The 21,577-nt window shown below is 40.8% G+C and overlaps 1 protein-coding gene across 5 annotated transcripts in view; it reads right to left on the reverse strand.

Moving 5' to 3' along the window:
* GOLIM4 (golgi integral membrane protein 4) overlaps window positions 1-21,577 on the reverse strand; it is an 81,334-nt gene that overhangs the window by 33,955 nt on the left and 25,802 nt on the right. For 4 of the 5 annotated variants that reach the window (XM_060149955.1, XM_060149953.1, XM_060149951.1 and 1 more), the window contains exons 2-3: window positions 3,955-4,029; window positions 826-875 (exon numbers count right to left, since the gene is read on the reverse strand). In XM_060149955.1, the coding sequence (XP_060005938.1) occupies window positions 826-875; window positions 3,955-4,029 (125 nt within the window). The remainder of the gene's footprint in view (window positions 1-825; window positions 876-3,954; window positions 4,030-21,577) is intronic. The other variant, XM_060149952.1, reaches the window with a different exon arrangement.

The following is a 21,577-nucleotide window of genomic DNA, read 5'->3' on the forward strand; positions in this document are numbered from 1 at the left end:
TTCTTTCATATTCTTGCAGCTTCTAAAATGAACTGCATTTTATCATTTTATTTGCTTTATCATTTTATTTTATCACTTTGCCATTTTAATTTGTAATAAATTACATTACAAAATGCACAACAGAATACACACAGTTCTGGCTAGGGCTTTTAAAAGCAGGTAAGAGTCGAAAGCTGACAGCCTCCTAGTTATTCAAGGAACAGACTCTTCTCAGTTTTAATACCCCAAAACACCAATGCTTTATTCAACCAATGCTTACATATTTTTCTTAGAGTAAGAGAAAAACTTGTTTTTCTCCAGTTAATTTGGACTTAAAAACTTTTTAAACTGCCAATATCATTTATGTATTCATTCGTTCCACAAACGTTTTTGAACATGGGAACTCTAGGCCAGGTACCGTGTCAGACATTACACAGCAATGTCTATGCAAGTGACAGTAACGTCCTGCAAAGGCAAATTAAAATAAATATCACATTCTATAGAAAAGAGAGACTACAAATGAATAAATAAGTGAATAAAAATAATCTCTTTATGAAGAGATTATGTTTATGGTTGAACATTAAGGCTATTTCCAATTCATCACTATCACAGTAATGTGATAAACAAAGGAAGGTAGGTTTTAAAAGAGTAGTTTTTAGGTCTTCCTCTGAGAATCTCTTGGCAAGGAAGGAAGGAAAGGAGAGAGGAAGGCAGGGAGGGAAGGAGGGAAATGTGTTTCAGCCCTTCGATCCTAATGATCAACAGAGTAAAAGGTTTTGCGACCATATTTCCCCCTCTTGCAAGTTTCGTGAAATAAAAAATTAAGGGAGGAAAAAAAAAACTCACCCTTCCCTTATTTAGTGTTTCTTGTGCTTCTAATTTATAAACCAGAAAATCTAGAAAATACAAAATGGAGAAAATAGAGTATAAGTTAATTCACTGTGGCATTTTTAGACATCTAAAAGAACATAGACGTACTTTACTCAGACCTAAAAAATGTTTCAGGTTTAAGACAATCTACTTGGTGACTTATATACTTTGTCTTTTAATGCTTTAGCAAGAGTTGAAAAAAACTGTTATATAATTTTCCTCTTTACCTTTAAGTTGTGAATCTTGTATCAACAAAATACACACTATAACCAACTGATTAAAAGTGCATTTAGAATGTGTACTTGGTGATGAGCTGTCCTGAAATTAAGGAGAAAAAAAACATGAAGTGCACCTAAGGACAGAGATGGTTTATTGCCAGCCACTAGATGGCACACGAAAATCATTCAGGACCTGAAAAGGAAATCAAGCCGTGGAAACCATCTTTAATGCTCTTAAGGCTTTATTATCCACTAGATGGCTCTATAAAATCACTCTGCTTTTGAAGACAAGGGAAATCCAAATCCTATCAAAGCATTTTAATTATCTGAAACATCTCAGTGAAACATCCTAGCCCACACTGCCCTCCTCTGTTCTCCCTCCTTCTACCTCACACCAAGGTAATCAGACGGAACATCTCACTTCAATCTCAAGATTTACCAAAAAGATGAATAAATAAAAATAGAATGCAGGAGAAATGTCTATTTAGGTCTTCTGCCCATTTTTGGATTGGGTTGTTTGTTTTTTTGTTATTGAGCTGCATGAGCTGCTTATAAATTTTGGAGATTAATTCTTTGTCAGTTGCTTCATTTGCAAATATTTTCTCCCATTCTGAGGGTTGTCTTTTCGTCTTGTTTATGGTTTCCTTTGCTTTGCAAAAGCTTTGAAGTTTCATTAGGTCCCATTTGTTTATTTTTGTTTTTATTTCCATTTCTCTAGGAGGTGGGTCAAAAAGGTTCTTGCTGTGATTTATGTCACAGAGTGTTCTGCCTATGTTTTCCTCTAAGAGTTTGATGGTTTCTGGCCTTACATTTAGGTCTTTAATCCATTTTGAGTTTATTTTTGTGTATGGTGTTAGGGAGTGATCTAATCTCATACTTTTACATGTACCTGTCCAGTTTTCCCAGCACCACTTATTGAAGAGGCTGTCCTTTCTCCACTGTACATTCCTGCCTCCTTTATCAAAGATAAGGTGACCATATTTCTCCAAAGAAGATATACAGACTGCCAACAAACACATGAAAGAATGCTCAACATCATTAATCATTAGAGAAATGCAAATCAAAACTACAATGAGATATCATCTCACACCAGTCAGAATGGCCATCATCAAAAAATCTAGAAACAATAAATGCTGGAGAGGGTGTGGAGAAAAGGGAACACTCTTGCACTGCTGGTGGGAATGTGAATTGGTTCAGCCACTATGGAGAGCAGTATGGAGGTTCCTTAAAAAACTACAAATAGAACTACCATATGACCCAGCAATCCCACTACTGGGCATATACCCTGAGAAAACCATAATTCAAAAAGAGTCATGTACCAGAATGTTCATTGCAGCTCTATTTACAATAGCCCAGAGATGGAAACAACCTAAGTGTCCATCATCGGATGAATAGATAAAGAAGATGTGGCACATATATACAATGGAATATTACTCAGCCATAAAAAGAAACGAAATTGAGCTATTTGTAATGAAGTGGATAGACCTAGAGTCTGTCATACAGAGTGAAGTAAGGAAAGAGAAAGACAAATACCGTATGCTAACACATATATATGGAATTTAAGGAAAAAAATGTCATGAAGAACGTAGGGGTAAGACAGGAATAAAGACACAGACCTACTACAGAATGGACTTGAGGATATGGGGAGGAGGAAGGGTAAGCTGTTTACAATAGCCCAGAGATGGAAACAACCTAAGTGTCCATCATTGGATGAATGGATAAAGAAGATGTGGCACATATATACAATGGAATATTACTCAGCCATTAAAAGAAACGAAATTGAGCTATTTGTAATGAAGTGGATAGACCTAGGGTCTGTCATACAGAGTGAAGTAAGTCAGAAAGAGAAAGACAAATACCGTATGCTAACACATATATATGGAATTTAAGAAAAAAATGTCATGAAGAACGTAGGGGTAAGACAGGAATAAAGACACAGACCTACTAGAGAATGGACTTGAGGCTATGGGGAGGAGGAAGGGTAAGCTGTGACAAAGCGAGAGAGAGGCATGGACATCTATACACTACCAAACGTAAGGTAGATAGCTAGTGGGAAGCAGCCGCATAGCACAGGGAGATCAGCTCGGTGCTTTGTGACCGCCTGGAGGGGTGGGATAGGGAAGGTGGGAGGGAGGGAGATGCAAGAGGGAAGAGATATGGGAACATATGTATATGTATAAGTGATTCACTTTGTTATAAAGCAGAAACCAACACACCATTTTAAAGCAATTATACTCCAATAAAGATGTAAAAAAAAAAAAAAAAAGAATGCAGGTAATTTCAAACCACAACCTGTATAAGCTCCATGCTTTATAGAAAAACTCTGATAAAAATCAACAGCATTGCCTAATACCTGTGCTAAATGTTGATTTTTCAAACCAAACCAATCAGTTGTGCCAATAAAGCCTTTACCACAAGATGAAAACAGGTGTATAACCTAAAAGACATTGTACAATAAGATCAATTCATTACGTTCTAAATGTACATGTATACGTATACGTTTATATAACGTTTGTCATATTCTGGACAACACATGCTGTTACTTTTCCTGGATGCCTGTGGACGGAAGTCAGGTGTTAGTAACGTATGCATTGATAATATTCAAAGAAAAACTGTGTGTTATTTCTGAAGCAATACATATAACCAATACATGAATGACCTCAAAGTGGCACCAACTGAATGAAAGAGTCTAAATCTAGTCTTGAGCAGGAATTATTTTGTCGCAATGTATAGCATATTGCTTGGTATCTCCTTCTCCATCCACCAAATGAAACTGACTTTGGGCGATCTGACAAATTTCTTAGCAAAAAAATAGTAAAGCAAGTACATGATGCTTCAAAGAAGAGTATGATAAAAACACAGAACACGAATTACATTATTTATTTACCTTCCTTTGCTTTCTTATGTTCAAGTCTTTCCTTTTGCAAGGATTTCTCTAATCTTGATCTGTGTTCATACACAACTGGAAAAAAAAAAGTTAAAACTTATCTTCAAAGAATTAGAAATTCTAAGGTAAAATTAACATCAATTTTCAAAACAGGAAGAAGACAGTTTAGAGTCCTTTCACAATTAAAATTAAAACGTATGCATTTTAAGTTCCACATTCTTGGTAAAAGATGGACACGATAAGAGGCATAATTCTGGGCTGACTCCTATGCAGTCTGCCCCTCTGTAAAACCAACACTCTGGAAGAGGCTTCCACCTTCTTGTCCTCATGCTTCTGGAACACGGGTCTGTGTGAGGCTCCAGGTCTCTTCCCGGACAAGCGTGTCCACGCTCACGACTTCAGCCAACATCTACACGGCACTTACCCTCACATCTGTGTGTCCAGCTCCCACCTCTCTCTCAGGTGCTAGGAGAGGATTTCCACCCAGATATCCCATAAGTACTGCCAAGTCAACATGAGCTGCGTGAGTCTCAGTGAAAGATGCCTGGGTGGGTGAGGAAACCTCAGCAGCATACTAAGGCTTGCTGAAAGAAGGGGTGGATTCCGCCATGTCAGGAAAAACTTAGGTAAGATAGCCACAGAGATGAAGGAGGGAGAGACTCTCCCCACTAAAGAACTTATACAAGTGCCCACAAAGGAACAAGTCAGGTTTACATCTGCCATGGCAGGAAACCCAAGGCAAACTGATGTCCTGCTGTAGGACCTTCCTGCACTTTACCAACCCCACCTCCCCCATCTACTCTGAAGTAGCTGCAGTTGCCCGTGGAGTGCAGCAGAGAGAGCAGATGTGAAGCCCATCGGGACTCTCTCCCACACTACAGGCTTCACATCTACAGCGAATGGGAGCTGCAAGAGTGGGAAAAGCTTTACCTTTAAATGAAAAAAATTTGTATTACTACACTGGACTAGACCAGACACGATCCTTACTAAACCAAGACTGTGTTTATGGATAAAAGTTACCGAAAGATTTTTTTCTTTCTTTGATCTGAGAGAAGCTGTAAAGTAGTGAAGTCTGTCTTAGATTTCATGCAGGGACAGAAAACCCAGCTCCGCGGAGTGGTTGGAATCGGGGAGAGAAGGAGAGAACAAAGTTACGTTTCTGACGCGCCCTTTAATCCTGTTTGTTCAGCATTACGGTCCCAAATGATCTCATTCCCTGCAAGCTCAGCCAAGCCTGTCACTTGGTTCTGTTACCAGCCCTAGCTCCCCATGACTACCTAAGATACAAGTCAATCACCAGCCGCTGACTGTCCGTCCAGTGCAACAGCTGCCCGACACTGCCGGCCGCCTTGAGTTGCCATGGTCGCAGCAACTCCCCTCCCTGACATCTGCTTGTTGCTGCTGGACCCCCTGCCCCGTCCCTCCCCCCGCCCCTTCCCCACTGCCACCCCTGCCAGTTACCAGCTATCTCTGTCCTCCTTCCAACACGCCCATCATCTCCAGGGTCCTTCCCCTTCTCCCAACACTGCATCTCTCATCTTGGTGTCCCATAGAAACCTGCCATTCCCAGGGCTCCATCTACGACTCCCACAGCCCCTAGCTCTCCTCACACCTCTGCTAACATCTCAGTCCAGAACTCCTGGAAGGCCTGCCACCAGCCAAACTGGTATGGTGTCATCCCCTGATGGCATGCCTGCCCCAAACTCATCTTTCCCCTCAATTCAGCCTCCCATGAGTCATCGAAATAATGAGCTGCTCCATTCCCTTTCTCCACTTGGGTTCCTATTCTGTTCACCAGATGATCCCTCCCACTCCCCCAGTGCTATTATTACAAAGGGATCTAATCCAACTCCCCAGTTATTGAGCTGCTGCGATGTACCTGGCACCATATTAGGAGCAGAAATGCAAAATGAATAGACATGGGCCTTGGCCTCAAGAAGCTCTAGTCCAACACAGGAGATAGATTGGGTAATTTTAAATAATTAGAGCCAAATGCATTTGGCATACTAAAAGCCCAGTGAAAGACAGGGGTGAGCTCTGGATGGGAGAGGAGTGAGGGGAGATTCTCAGAGGTGACAATCTCTTGGCTGGCTTTGGGAGTGAAGAACAATTTGGTAGATGGGAGCCCCACAGGAGAAGGGCACTGCTGGAAGACATCACAGGGACAAAGACACAGAGGTGTTGGAACTGGACTAAAGGCAGCTGTGCTCCAAGAAGCTTGGCTCCAAGTCCACTGTTGAGAAATTAGACTTTTTTCAACCATATAGGTGTACAGTAGGTAAGTCTCTCGGCCAATTCCTGAAAGCCTATTAACACCAAGAGGTTCCTTGGATTGGTACTAACACTACCATCTTGAATGACATTTGGAACGAGGGAGGGAAAACAAAGACTAGAGCTGGGGAGCCTCACCAAGCCAGACCCAGAACTGCCTGCCCATAGTCTGAGAATTTCCGCCAGGTAGCGGAGGCTCGCAGGGAAATAGATAAATTACAGTGTGATCATGATATACACAGGCAAGAACGGATGCCATGGGAACACCTAAGCTCCCCAGCTGGAAGGAACAACGCTCCCTCATCTCCAATCCACTGGCCAAAGTTCCCACGGTCTGGGAAGAAGGTCACAGGAACATAAACGTGCCGGGTAATAGGGAATCTGGGTGCACTAACTGGACAATTTCAGCAAGCATGTACATCACTTTCAAAGAAGGGTCAACAGGCAAAGGAGTCAAGATCTTGCTCTAATGGTGTCAAAAGTGGCAGCAGGGGTCCTGAGTCTAGGGGGCTCCTGAAGGGAGGTCAGGACCCTTATGGGGAGACAATCCAGCCTAGCGACACCCGAGATAACAACAACAACAAAACCCAGCAGCAGCACAGCCAAGAAAACACATGTGGGGGACTGCTTCCCACCACCCCCCGCCACCTCAGACTCTAGATGTTAACTATTACCATGGAAGGGTAAGGATGGCGGCAAACGCTGTAGGTACAACTTGTAATCCTGTGAAATTCTTCCTGACTTAATAAAATATGGCAGCGGTCACTCAACGTCACGTGGCACGTCACGAGAGAATGGAGCAGCAGTGGCTGACCGCGGAACACTTACCTTTGGTTTAGGCAGCAGAAAACTCATCTGCAGGATTTCATCCTCAATAAGGGCGGAGGGTCCACTAGATTCCACCTAGCGGAGAGGGGGTGTGGGGACTGGAGTGAGGAGCGCTCTATGTGGGGGCAGGGGAGACGGTGCTCTGTGCTTTACTCTCTTCCCTGCGATTCAGCCAGGAGGATAACGTGCCACCGGCTGGTCCAAAGTCCCCATCGACCAAACTGTCTTTGACAGTTGTATGTATCATGGGGATTTAGACATTTGACATCTTAAGAGCAACGTGTCTCAAGAGCTAGAAGATCCTAGGACACACAGTTAGAAACTTTCCTAGATCACCTAAAGAGATGCTATACGATGTCCACAAAGAGGAGAGCATGTTTATGGATTACAGTCCACATCCGGAGGTCTTGGGAAATCTGAGACTATTCATGAATCCATAAAATGGCATCACTCATAGCATGACCTAAGGCATGAATAACGTGCTTTTGCAAATGCAGCAGAAAAAAGATGCAGTAAACAGGAATAGAGGCTATATGTGAGGAACCATGAGGTAACTGTACTATTAATATTATCTTACTCAGAACTGGTCATTATGACAGCCACCAGCTTCTAGTCCTGACATATAACCTAAGAATTCAGAAATGGTTTGAGGGTTGAGAACATCACCGAGGAGGAAGGTGAGAGAATGGAGCAGCAGTGACTGACGGAAAGCTGGAGAAGTGCTCAGAAAAAGGAAAAAAAAAAAAAAAAACCCAAACCGAAAAGGAACCTTAAACTATAGGCTGAGGAAACCACGTTAGGTAAAGGAAAGTGAGAGTAAAAATTAACCCTTAGAATTAGAAACTCTAGAAGGAATGGGAGAAGGAAAGAGGCAGGCGGTACGTAAAGGTCGAGAGCACAGACTCTGGTGTCTGGGTTCAAGCCCCAGATTCATTCCTTATGGGGAGAGTTGCCGAACTTCTTTGTGCTTCAGTTTCTTTATATGGTACATGGGAATAAAAACAGTGCCCATCCCTTTGGGTGGATGTCAGGGCTAAATGAGTTAATTGATGTGAAGTGCTTCAAACACGGCAAGGCACAGAGTAAATGCCAGAAAAATACTAAAATATTTTTTCAGCTATCTGTGATGGCTTCAAAGTGCCAGAGAATCAATCAGATGATTCCCTGAGCTCTTTCAACCCTACAATTAAAGTCTAATAATAACAAAGTAATACACATATACATTGAAAGAGAGACTTGAAACAGCAATGAAATACTGATCTCAGTTTCCTGTTACTTAAAAAAAAAAAAATTCCCTTAAAAAGGGGGGAGGGTTGCGAAAAATCATTCTAATAGCTTAGTAAAACCTATAAGCCTATTTTCTAATAAAAATTGAAGAACAGCAAAAGGGACCAGATAGAATCTTTGTGTTCTTGTGGCGCTTCTAGAAATTTCCCTATCAATTAAACACACACACACACACACACACACACACACACACACACACACACACACACGCTACCCTTAATTCTTTAGCATGCATTCTCCAGGCTTTGGGGCTGGTGATTTATCTAGATAGGTTTACTGCTTTGCTTAGGAGGATTGCTAATCAATCCCTGTCACCTATCTCTTTTTCTATTTATACTCGGAAGTCAAGGGCATCAGTCAAGATGAAGCCAAACTGCTAGAACCTTTGCAACAAAAAAGGTATATAATTAATATTCTCAAAGCACCCATCAGGTTAAAGAAAAAATAAGTATAAAAATAATGGTTCAATCTCAGCATTCAAGATCGTTAATGCAGACCAACACTACAACAGGGATAGGATGTGAATCATAAGAACTCGTGAGAGAAGGATGAAAATCCACAATACTCATCATCTCCCCTGCTTACTGACAAGGAGTTTAATATTTTCCATGCAGTCACGGGTGGAAAGAGTTTTTATTCCCCCCTTAACTCACTCAAGAGTTTAAAAATATGCCAGCTTCCGACAGCAATTTTCCACTTTAACTCTGACTTCCACCCAAAAGGCACAGAGAAATTAGGTGCAGGCATCCACTTAGGGGTAAAATATATATCTATGACATTTCATCTATGACAAACTGCTCCAATTCAGAATTAGAAAACAACAGTTTAAAATTAGACAGAAGGGCTTCCCTGGTGGTGCAGTGGTTGAGAGTCTGCCTGCCGATGCAGGGGACACGGGTTCGTGCCCCGGTCCGGGAAGATCCCACATGCCGCGGAGCAGCTGGGTCTGTGAGCCATGGCCACTGGGCCTGTGCATCCGGAGCCTGTGCTCCGCAACGGGAGAGGCCACAACAGTGAGAAGCCCGCATACCGCAAAAAATAAAAAATAAAAATAAATAAAATTAGACAGAAAACACTGCTAAGTGTTTTAACACCTTAAGCCAAGAGAGGGCAAGGTTTCTTTGGCAGAAGCAACAGCCTGTGAAATTTTGCTTTCAGTCCCGACGACAACACAGGGTTTTATCTTTAAAAAAAAAACACACAACCGAGTCTTGGTATGAAAGGCACACAATTCAACTTGTGAAAACATTGATTTGCGAGTACCTTTATCATTTTACAGGTGATAAAACTTAAAATGAACAAATTAGTGTTTTGATAATTGTGGCTGAAGATAAGTAGGATAGCAAGAGCGATGACAAAAAAGGAAAATAAATTGAAATCACTATAGTTCTCAGAAGATAATACTCTTGAGGTTTTGCTTTATTTTGGTTTTTTAGGCCTAAAATCGTAGATATTTATTATGTCTTTACGAACCGTTCTCAACTGTGGTTCTAACTGGCCAGAAGTGGGCTGGAGGCCAGCCACTTGCCCACCCACCTCCTCCGCTGCACAATGAGCTGGTAATTAACATGAAGACAACATCATAGATACAGTTTTCCAATTATCTTTCCTTCCTTCTTTCATCATTTCACCTCATAAGAAGTCTGAGAAAGAATACCAAAGATCTTCTTAGAAAACAACCCATATAAAACAAGTAAAAAGACAAAAGAAGGGGGACACCTATTACCATTTTGAGGATCACACTGGATCCCCCTGCAGCCCCCGTGAGTGGGCAAAGGCACCCCTAAGGCTCTACTTTGGTGTCTCCACCCCACTCTTTCCACAAAGTCTGCCCCATCCTCCTGACTCATGGAGCGTTTTTCTCACAGGTGACTCCTAAACCATTAAGTCCAGCTTTGGCTTCTCACCCCCTTCCGGTTTTACAACTTCCAGTACAATTCAACCTTTCCGGTCTGCCTGACCATTGATGGCTGAATTTGAATTATGGTTAGTTCCCTTGGTCACATCGCAGGCCTGGGGGCAAAACCTCCCAATGGCTTCCCGTCACGACTTGAGTGAAACCCACAGCCCTCACGAGGCTGGCTTCACCCCATCGTCCATCCTGCTCCAGCCACAGCGGCCTCCTCAGCATCCCCCGAACATGCGAGGCGAGCTCTCACTTCAGCACCTCACACTGACTCTTCCTGGCAGCCCCGCTGCTCCTCCTCCAGGCATCTGTGCGACTAGCTCCCTCACTTCCCTCGTCTTTACTAGAAAGATACCTTCTCATCAGATCCTTTCCTGGACAACCTAAGACTGCCACCTGCTTCCCACCCTCAACACTTCCAGGCTCCCTCCCCACTTCATTTTTCTCCTTAGTCCTTAACTCTTTCTATTAATTTTTTTTTACTTTTGGGGGCCTTATTTATTGCCTTTCTATCTCACTAGAATATAAGCTCAGTCAGGGCAAGAATTTCTCGTTTGATTTATTTCAGTGTTGTATCCCTGTTACAGTGAGTTACAGGCATTCAACAGATAATGAATGAATGAATGAATGAATGAATGAACTATGTGTGCCATGAAGGCTGGGATTGGCTAGCTCCTCTTTCCCTCTCTTCTATGTTCCCAGCCCTCACTACCACTTCAGTTCCAATCCCCCAGCTCCTAATATCTAGTGGTATTCAATAATACTTGAGAAATAAATGAATGCATTTAGAAGATATTTCATTCTCTTCCTCATTTGCCTGCCATCCATTAAGTCCCAGCATTTTTAACTGAATTTCCATATTTGTTGGCTCATTAGTACTCACATATCCCAGAGAATAGACAGATAACAGAATAGAGATTAAATATAAATTTATCTGTTGATGTATAGGCTCATAAGATTAGCATTAGTTAAATCAGAGCCCTGAAATATAGAAGTTTTCAGAATGCTGAGAGGAAAAAAAGGACAGTCTGATTAGGTATTTTTCTACTTCATGGCAATTGCTGTATTTTTTTTTTTTTTTTTTTTTTGTGGTACGCGGGCCTCTCACTGTTGTGGCCTCTCCCGTTGCGGAGCACAGGCTCCGGATGCGCAGGCTCAGCAGCCATGGCTCACGGGCCCAGCCGCTCCGCGGCATGTGGGATCTTCCCGGACCGGGGCATGAACCCGCGTCCCCTGCATTGGCAGGCAGACTCTCAACCACTGCGCCACCAGGGAAGCCCCTGCTGTATTTATTTTTTTACTGCACACTAAAGTTCCTATAATAGTTCATAAAGTGTCTATTTTTAAGTTTGCTAATGCATACAGTTTATGAAGTCATTTAAATGGAATTTTAAACATGATTTGAATTGGTGCCTAACTGCCTTTCTTATTTTGGATAAAACTATACAAAGGCTTTCCCTCATGATGCTATCTAATTGAGATTTGGCTTTTTCAAACAAGTATTATATTAGCTGACTTAAGATATATGTCTTCACACAAGTCTTCTTGGCATTCTTTCAAGTGGTGAGCTACTAATAATCATTCTTATTATTAGAGGAAATCTATTCACTCCTCATGAAATAATTCTACTCTTAGCTGCTCAGAGCTATCATAGCACCAGCAGTATTCCAGGCCCCTTGGGAGACACTAAAGTACAGGCATTACTCTTATAAAAAGCTTCTAGTCAACAAATTTGGGTTGCGAGAGGAGGCTAAGACAGTAAAGACAGTAAGAAGACAATTAGAGATCACCAAAGGTTAGGTAAGCCAGGATGACAGAATGGCCTGCTGAGCCAGCAGATTTTTACATATAATCTCTTGGTAAGCTAAGAGAAAAATTATCCTCCTGTCCCATGAAAATACGGGACTCAACAAAGTAAAAGTTACATTCTCAAAGGCATGAGTAAGTACATATGTGTATATATTAGAAACTTAGGAATTCACAGTAAGAGAAGTAAAAGTTATTCTAACATCAGATGTATATACATAGACCCTCTAGAGTAATATGCTTATCTAGCAATCAGATTTCAGGTGGACTGCATCACAGCATTTCAAGAAATAATGCATGAGAGAGAGGATTAGGTTTCTGGCCACCCAAAACTGATGCAAGGGTATATAAGAATGCTCTTCAGATGGGCTAAAATAGGCAAAAGCACATTGGTTCTATAATGGAACTAAGAATTTATGCATAAACTTTTCAAAATCGATGTGCTTGATCCAAACGTAAAAGACATTTCTTAAGTTACCTGGTTTCTTCATGGAAACCTGCTTCTATGGACACTTCAAGTAATGCCAGCATCTTTGCTGGCATGTTTTAGAGAAAAACCTAAAATCCAGGACTCAAGTATCAACCCTGTTGTATAAACCTGTATCTCAGAGAATACACACAACTCAGGGAGCATGAGCTGGGCTGCAACTGGCTTCTCCTTCAAACCAATGAAGCAGTACGCAAGCAACCCCATCTTCATCCAAACTGCCAGTGTCAAGTTTTCACTTCAAAATGTGAAGGTATGCAACGTATCTTGGAAATGGCTTCATAAAAAAACCTGGCTTATAAAGAGATACTATGTAAGGCCTCTTCTCTATTGCATCCTGAATATTACAATCTACAAATCAAACAAATATTCACTGAGCATTTATTATATGCCAGGCATTGTTCTGATATTTGAGAATATATTGTGAGCACAACAGTAGAAAATATTGCCTTTGGGGAACTCATATTCTGCAGAAAGATGTAAATGATAAACATAATTAAGAGTACACTAGAAGTTAGTGAATGCCACGGGGAGAAAAGAACAGAGTATAAGAGATTGGAGTTGTGGGAAGGATGATCAGGTTTCACTTTTAAATAGGGTGGTCAAGACAGGATTAACTGAGGAGACGTTTGAGCCAACACTTGAAAAATGTGGTGAAGGAGTTAGTACTACAGACGCCTCAGGTCAAGTGTTCCAGATAGATAGAACAGGAAGTGCAAAAGCCCTACAGTGCAACCATACCTGGGATGTTCTAAGAAAAGCAGGGAGGCCAGAATAACTGAGGCAGAGTGAGCCTAGAAGGTCAAAGGGTGAAGGTGGGGAAGGGGGCAGATGGCGATGGGTCTTGTAGGACCTCATGAAGACTTGGCTTTTACTCTGAGAGAAATGGGGAGCCACTGGAGCGTTTTGAGCAGGAACATGTGATGTTAACTTAGATTTTAAAATAATGATCACTCTGACCACATGGGTGCAAGATGCAAGCGGGAAAGCTAGCTAGTAGCAGGCATGTGCAGGCATGCAGGCCCGAGTGTAACGGGAGAATAGGACCGTGTGCAAGCTGCAGCCGATTCTGAATTTAAACTGAAGGTAAAACCAGTGCATGCAATCAGCTGAGATGGGGAAGGCCACCGTGGACTAGGTTTATGAGGAAGACCGGGGGTAAGACTTCATTGACTACAGAGTGATTTACTCAGCCTGCAGGAGTCAATCTGGATTCCCAGAGGCAACGTTTGTGAGGATGTTTCCTTCCAATGGAGGAGAATAACCCAGACAGTGGACAGAGAACATGTAAGAGCACTGAGGCAAAACCAAAATCAACCTGTTTGTAGTATTCCTCAAACTTCCCTGAAAATAAGAGAAACCTGGAGTGCTTGTTCATCACACAGATTCCTGACCCCACTGGAAGCTACTGAATCAGAATTTCCAGGGAAGAGCCTTGATAATCTGAATATTTAGCAAGTGTGCCTCGAACCCGCCCAACTCCTCCTCCCCATGACCTTTCAAAGGCGGGTTCTGGAAACACTCTGTTTAGCACAGCGTCGACAGGAAGGTAGGTAATCAGGGAGGGGAGAGAATGAGTGGGATAGGGCTACAATTGACTTGATCAGATCTGCATATAGAAAATAACTTTATGGGTAGTACGGAAGACAGAGTAGAGCATCTGAGAGAGAGCAGAAGGTGATGGATCAGTTAAGAGGTCACCTCAATGACTTCCATATTGCCCCAATATAAGATGATCTCCAGTTTTGCCAATAAGATAATCCAATTTAAAAAAAAGTTGATTTCTTTTCCAACTGGAATATACAAAATTTTAGAGAAGTGAAAATGAGTGGGGAGTGAAAAAGAATATGAACAGACACTTAAGGATATCCTAATGGTGGTTAGATATTTGAAAAAGTGGTCAGCTGGGTTAAGTCATCAGGAAAATCAAGTTAAAATCATAACGTAATACCACTATTCTCCCATCAAAATGACTAAAATAAAAAAGACAGAAAGTACCAAGCTGGCAAGAATATGCAGAAAGGGGCCCTCCTACCTTGTTGATGCGCGTGGAGCTTGGTACAACCACTTCAGAAACCTGTTTGCCAGCACCCGTCGGAGCTGATGAGGGGTATCCTGTGTGGTCTATAATCCCACTCCTACATAGGTACCCAAGCAAATGCTGGCATGCGGTCACCAGAAGTCACAGAGGAGACTCGGAAGAACGAGACTCTTCACGACCCTCCCCAACTGGAAACAACACAAACATCTGTCCCCGGAGAATGGATAAGGTGTGGTTGTTCATAAAATGAAATACCACTCAGCAACGTGGAGAAACCGAATGAAGCCACATGTGAGTTTCACAAACTAAATGTTGAGACAAGAAGCCAGACAGCAAAGTGGCACTTACTGAATGAGTCTACTTACAGAAAATTCAAAAATAAGCGAAACTATTCCGTGGCGAGAGGAGGATGCACCTGTTCACACCGTGCCTATTGGCAGTGGGAGGTGGACAGGCAGTTCCTGGAAGAGCGCAGGAGGGCACATTTTTGGGTGCTGGTAACTGTCTGATTCCTGGTCTGATTCCACACTGTCTGCTTTGTGAGAATTCACTGAGCTCCATGCTTAAGATTCATGTACTTTTCTGAATGTACAAGTGTTTACATAAGATCATGGTCCTTGTTATTTTCAGTTACATAAGTGAAATTAATAGTAAAATATAAAACATTTAGATAGGTCACTTTTGTCCCTCCATCCGCGTCTCCCCAATTTGATTCAAACTCTTCACAGGCATGTCTGACATCTGCGTCTGCATCACCTCAGGTCAGCATCTTAGTCCTCTGACAGTTTTCTGAAGCATACCCATCTTCACTGGAATACAGCATTAGTGGAATCTCTGTCTGATGCGGTCACTGGAAATGTCCTAAGTCACATATATTTGGTAAAAATTAGGATAGCTGACATCTCCATTTGTCTTGGAGGTGCAGATTCATGCTTTCGGTAGCCCTAACTCCTGAACGTATTGGGGGTGTTTTTGTTTTCTTTTGTTTTTGCAGTGGGGGGGGAGGGTAGTGAAAAGGCTTATTTATAAAGATATTTTGCATTTACCATTGTGAGATCACATTCCTGGGAATAAATACCCACACTATCTTAAATGCTGCCACATCCTTTAAAACCAAAAAAGAAGATTTTTGTCAGGTGCCCTTCATAAATATCTAGTCGCATTAAACGAGGCCATTTTGGACCAATGTGTCTCCTTCACACAGCGCTCTGCGGTTTAAAATGAAGCAATTGGGAGGGCTCCCAGAAATAGCAGAGGCTTTATGCTCACTCCAGTACAAGACCCCCTCTTTTCTGAGGAGTACTTTTGCAGGGGGAAGGGAATCTAGCTTTATAATATTCAAGTATATGCCGTAATCATTGATGGAGGGAGGGGAAGGAACAGAAGCAAAATGTATTTAAGCAATAAATGCAAAATGCCTCAGTGACTGACTCAAAGTACGTTACGAAAGTGGATCCAAGGATGGTGCAAGGATTTCCGGTTTATGCTACTGCGTGAAAGGAGGGTCCAGGACCAAGGAGGACAGTGGGAGCTCTGTGGGTGGGGGCAGGGCATCATGCACCCTGCATCCCACGTTGGACACGTTTAATGCTTGAGAGGGATACCAAGATAGTGCAGGGAAGTAGGAAGAGTAATCTAAGAAACACTCAAGTTGCTAGCAGCTAGAAGGTCACTGCTGGGAAGGTCTATTTCATTATCACTTACAAGTCTAAGACCCAACACAAGGAACCCTTTGAGGTAAACGCCAGCCTACCCTCCACAGCCACGTCGTACGCTTCCTGACATATTTTTTTTTGTCCCACAACTAAACTGCTTAACTACCTATACCAGTTACCACTGAGGGAAGTTAAGAAGATAAGATACTGTGGGGACAAAGTCAACACCAGATGTCTAAAACCTGCTTCACCAGTTTGATTAAAATTCTTAGTGATATCCTGCATTCTCTTTCCATTTTTGGACATTTTAAGCTCTCCTTTGAGAGAGGAGTATAATTAGGTATGATTTCTTTTCTTTCCTTATATTTGCTACAGAACAATGTATATTTTCAGTTTGCTAAAATCATATGTGACTCTAAATAAGAATGTCTTCTGCAATGAAATCCTGGGCACTGCCTGATTCGGGGCAACGGTCATATTTTAATCTCCACTCACTGCACGGCCCGTCAAAGACCTTAAGAGTAGAAGGCTGAGCTCACTGATTGAGACCCTCCAAGGTCAAATAAAAATATTATCTTTTCTTCATCCTTTAAGAAAGGGTAGGACTTCCCTGGTGGCGCAGTGGTTGAGAGTCCGCCTGCCAATGCAGGGGACACGGGTTCGTGCCCCGGTCCGGGAGGATCCCACATGCCGCGGGGCGGCTGGGCCCGTGAGCCATGGCCGCTGAGCCTGCGCGTCCGGAGCCTGTGCTCCGCAACGGGAGAGGCCACAACAGTGAGAGGCCCGCGTACCGCAAAAAAAACAAAAACAAAAACAAAAAAAAGAAAGGGTATATTACGTATCAGGACGTGTGGATTTTAGGGTGACAGCAGGAGACTTCTGATGATGATGTGACATGAGGAGGACACAGAGGGTTTTGTGAAATTCTGGTGAGTAGCCCTTGAGGTACTGCGATTGTATCGGCCTCCATCACGTAAACACAGTCATCCACGATGTGAAACCCGACATGTGAGATCAGCGTCCACCTTCACTGTGGTCTCCAGAGGCTTCTCCAGGCAGTATGGATGCCCCACGTCTATTCTTCCATGGGGGCCTAAGAAAATCCCTATCCGTGGTCTTATTATAATACTTTACATACAGATTTGTCACTCCTACGACTTTGTGGAATTACTTATGAGAGAGTCAAATCTGTGCCGATGGTCACGTAGCCTTGGGTCTGGTACAAAGTGGATACCTCTGCTGATGGTTTATTAAATGACTGATCCAAGATAATCAGCACGTGACGTTAACAGTGTACTCTTCATACCAATTATTTCACAAAATTTACATATAAAACTTGTAATTGGTTACATATCAAGATGGATTCCTAAGAGTCCAGCTTTAAGAAACTTTAAATGTGATACAGCTGACTTATACCAATATAAGCATAGGAATTCATTGGCAACCTCTAAAGGTTTTCTATGAAAGGTAGAGACAATATATCTAATATCTATATTGTTTAAATTGACAAAGCACATGGGGATCTTTGAAAGCGGAGTAAAATCAACAGACAGTCCAGATCTGTAGAAAGGTGCATATATAACTGGATGCTAAAAGAAAGAAAAAAATCTTTGATGATACCAGCATTCTAATTAGAGTTAAACTTCCAGTTTTTCTTTTCAACCCGTTCCATAGTTAGTATTCACATTAAATCCACTGAAAATGACTTACGAAGAACTGAGATGGATTAGCCTGGAAGAAGAAAAAAAGAGAGAGAAGGAAAAAAGAGACAGACTGACAGAGAAACAGCCAGAAACAGATGGAGCCAAGAGACAATTTAATGAGAATTTTTCAAGTAATTGAGGGGAAATAACAGTGGCCTGAGCCAAGATTCCTGAGCTCCATGCTACCAGACACTAACCAGTTCTGTGCTCACATTTAAGAAACTTCACCTTTCAAATTGTTTCCTCAGCAATAAAATGAGGTAGTTGGACATCTGAGTCATCAAGGTCCTTCCAATGCTAAAATTCTAAATATGCATATTTAAAGCAAAGGAGAAGAGTAGGTGGCATCAGCGATACACTAATCATTTCAAAGTGGATTTGTATATTCTCAGTAAAATAAACTTAGGGACTTCGCTGGCCATCCAGTGATTATGACTTCACCTTCCAATGCAGGGGGCGTGGGTTTGATCCCTGGTGGGGGAGCTAAGATCCCACATGTCTCATGGCCAAAAAACCAAAACATAAAACAGAATCAATACTATAACAAAATTCAATAAAGACTTTAAAAATGGTCTATATCAAAAAAAATCTTTAAAAAATATAAATACATTTGATTAAGAAAGATTCAATTTAGCAGAATGCTGGGAAAGGCTGATTTTTTAGGAAAAAGTTTTTGACAAAAGAATACTATTTCAGATTTATCTGTCACCTATGATTTTCAATAAGTTGAAAACCATTAAATATAAACTAAGACCCTGTGTCATACTTAAGGTGTTCTATGGTAGGGCCCTCCTTTTCTACAGGTACAACTCGAAAAGATACACATTATCCTTCTTTGATACTGAATGAACTTTGATACTGAATGACTAATAAAAGCAGTAAAGTGCATACAATTACAATTGCTACTCCCATTGCAAACAGGTCTAAGGAGCATGGTTGCTCCTTTTTTTCCCTGCCTGATTCATGTTTCAATTTGCTCTTTCCCATACTAGGGCATAACCAAGCATATGTGGTGAACAGCCTGGACACAGAGGTGGGAGAATGCAAATATCAGGTATTCTTTGGAATAGGCAGATTTTTGCATGTGTCTACTTGCACATATCTGCAGGCAACATTTCCTGGTGGAACAGGCCAAAGGCTAGAAGTCCAGAGATTTGGGTTTAATTTTTAATCTGAAAGGTATTTATTTAATGTCATACATTTCATCACTGGTAAAATAAAGGGGCTTAGCAACTGATTTCTGAGGCTTCTTCCAGCTCTAAGATTCTCTGATTCTCTGATGTGGTTTAACAAGCAAGGACACAGAATCAGAACTGTGGAATGACCTGGATAAATGTTTAAGATCTTACAGCATAATAGTGATGCTCAAAAAGAATGCTAGCCTGACTAGACTAGGGGGACCCAGTGGGGTTATAAAAGAAGACCACAAGAGGAGGGGCAACATCTTTTTTGGCTGAAGGGCTTAAGTCCCTTTTCTTCTGCAAAGTATCTGAAAATGATTAAAATTATTTTGACAGCTGCAAGTAATTGGGAGGTGGGTGAAAACAGGAAGTGCAGGCACAGAATAACCTCACTGGTTCCAGATTCCAACAATTCGATATTTATAGTAATTTGGACAAGAATAGCTGACATTTATTATTACACTACATTTTGATTTTCAAGCAATATAGAATAAAACTAATTATAACCATAACTTAAAACAAGATTCATTAGCATAATAAACACTTCACCTCTGATGCTATGCTATTTCCCCATTGACAAAGTGTAAATCAGAATTTTTCTGGAAGAGCAAACAGTTATTCCACTAAAGATCTCGGTTCTATTCTTCATCACCTTGTAGATAAACCTGTCACTAAGAGGTTAAATACATTTGCAGATGAGTGTTAATATATTCAGGGGAAAACAGTGTCCTTTAAAAAAACCCACTTTTAGTAGCAAAACTATGCTTTTATAGTCCTTTACAATTTATATACAAAGAGCTTTTTTACACCCAATTCACATGTAATTTGTGGCGGGAACAGGTGCTAATTAGAAATTACTCCTATCTATTCATTAGACGATCCAGTGACCTTTCTTTAGCCATTAGCTCAGTACTGAAAAGACATTTACTTAAGAAGCATTAAACTTTTTAGTGATTTAGTGTACTCTTGTTCCATTATTCTGAATTTCTGGGGAGATACTTCATAAGAAAAGGAATCCATTTATTACGGTAATTTTTTGATTGTCATTCAAGAGATTGTGAGAAAGAAATTATTATCTGTAAATTCACCTTTAAATCATTGATACAACATGCCCATCACCCCACCATAAAGCTGTATGAATTTAAGTATATAGATAAAAGAAATGTTGTGGGTTTTTTTGTAATTACTGCTGAATATGAATTATCATAGGAGAATTGGGACAAATTTTATTTAATATTCATGCTTGGTTCTTTCATCTTTGCTTTAGAATCTTGGGAACTCACTAGGTAAATTTTTTAACATTTTAAAGGACCCACTTTTGAGTTCTACTTTTAATGAAGATAATTTTGTGCTATTTTGTTACTTGCTCAATGCCGAAATAAAAACTACAGTACCCAAGTAGTCTATCCCTTCAACACCACAAATTTATCAATTAGGAAATGTAGCTCTTGATCCAAAACAATAAACCTAGAAATACACATTAAGCATAAATACATTTAGCAGTATATGTAGGCAAACAAAAAAATAGCACTAAACAGTTATTAAAGTTTTTCTTCTGAGGCTATCAAACACACACACACACACACACACACAAGCACACGATATAAAAAACCAAAAAAAAAATCCCCAAAACAAAAAAACCCTCTGATCTAAACATTGTTGCCAATGTACTGTCAGAACTCAGTAAATCATCCCCATACTAAAAGCATGAGAGAAAACAACACAGGCATTTGAGGGGGAAAATTAGGCCCTTACCGATTCCTGTAAGGCAGAAAGGACAATTCTACATTATCAACATGCCAAATATACATGATATTTATCTGAGGTGCAAAAAGGGAGTATTTCCATCATTTTGTCTTTCAGAGTTCATGAATTTGAAAAGAACATAGATAATCTAACAAGAGCACATTAATATTTTCTGGCCTGGTGTTTCACTAGGAATATACAAAAATAACTTTTTAATTCCTTAACTTCATAACTAAGAAATAAAAGATGTTATTATGAGCTTAATTTCTCACTCTGAATTTAAATGAGTTTATAAAGTATCACTATGTATGATATATATCTGATGAAAATATGTATCTGATAACACTGTATTATAGAATTGAAAGAATTTTCACAAGATTTTCCTTACAAAGTCAATTATCAGAAATTACCCCATGTAAGATAAAGAAAATATTGATAATTCATGGCTGCGTTTTTCTGTTAGGCTTACATTCCTTATTGTGATGGAAAGACCTGAAAGCAAGCCAACAAAAAATTACTGTGATTAAAACTTTTCTTTCAATACTCCAAGTCAGAAAATAAGTGGAAAAAAACCTCTTAAAATTTGGCTTCTGAATGGTTCTATTTTTCAGAGAAACTTTTTTCCCGAATTCTGAAAGCAGGTACTTGATTTACTATTTTACATGTCAACTTCTTGCAGACTAAAAACCGTTTAAAAATAATCTGTTATTTT

This window comes from Lagenorhynchus albirostris, chromosome 5 (assembly GCF_949774975.1).
Source record: "Lagenorhynchus albirostris chromosome 5, mLagAlb1.1, whole genome shotgun sequence".
Lineage (NCBI taxonomy): Eukaryota > Metazoa > Chordata > Mammalia > Artiodactyla > Delphinidae > Lagenorhynchus > Lagenorhynchus albirostris.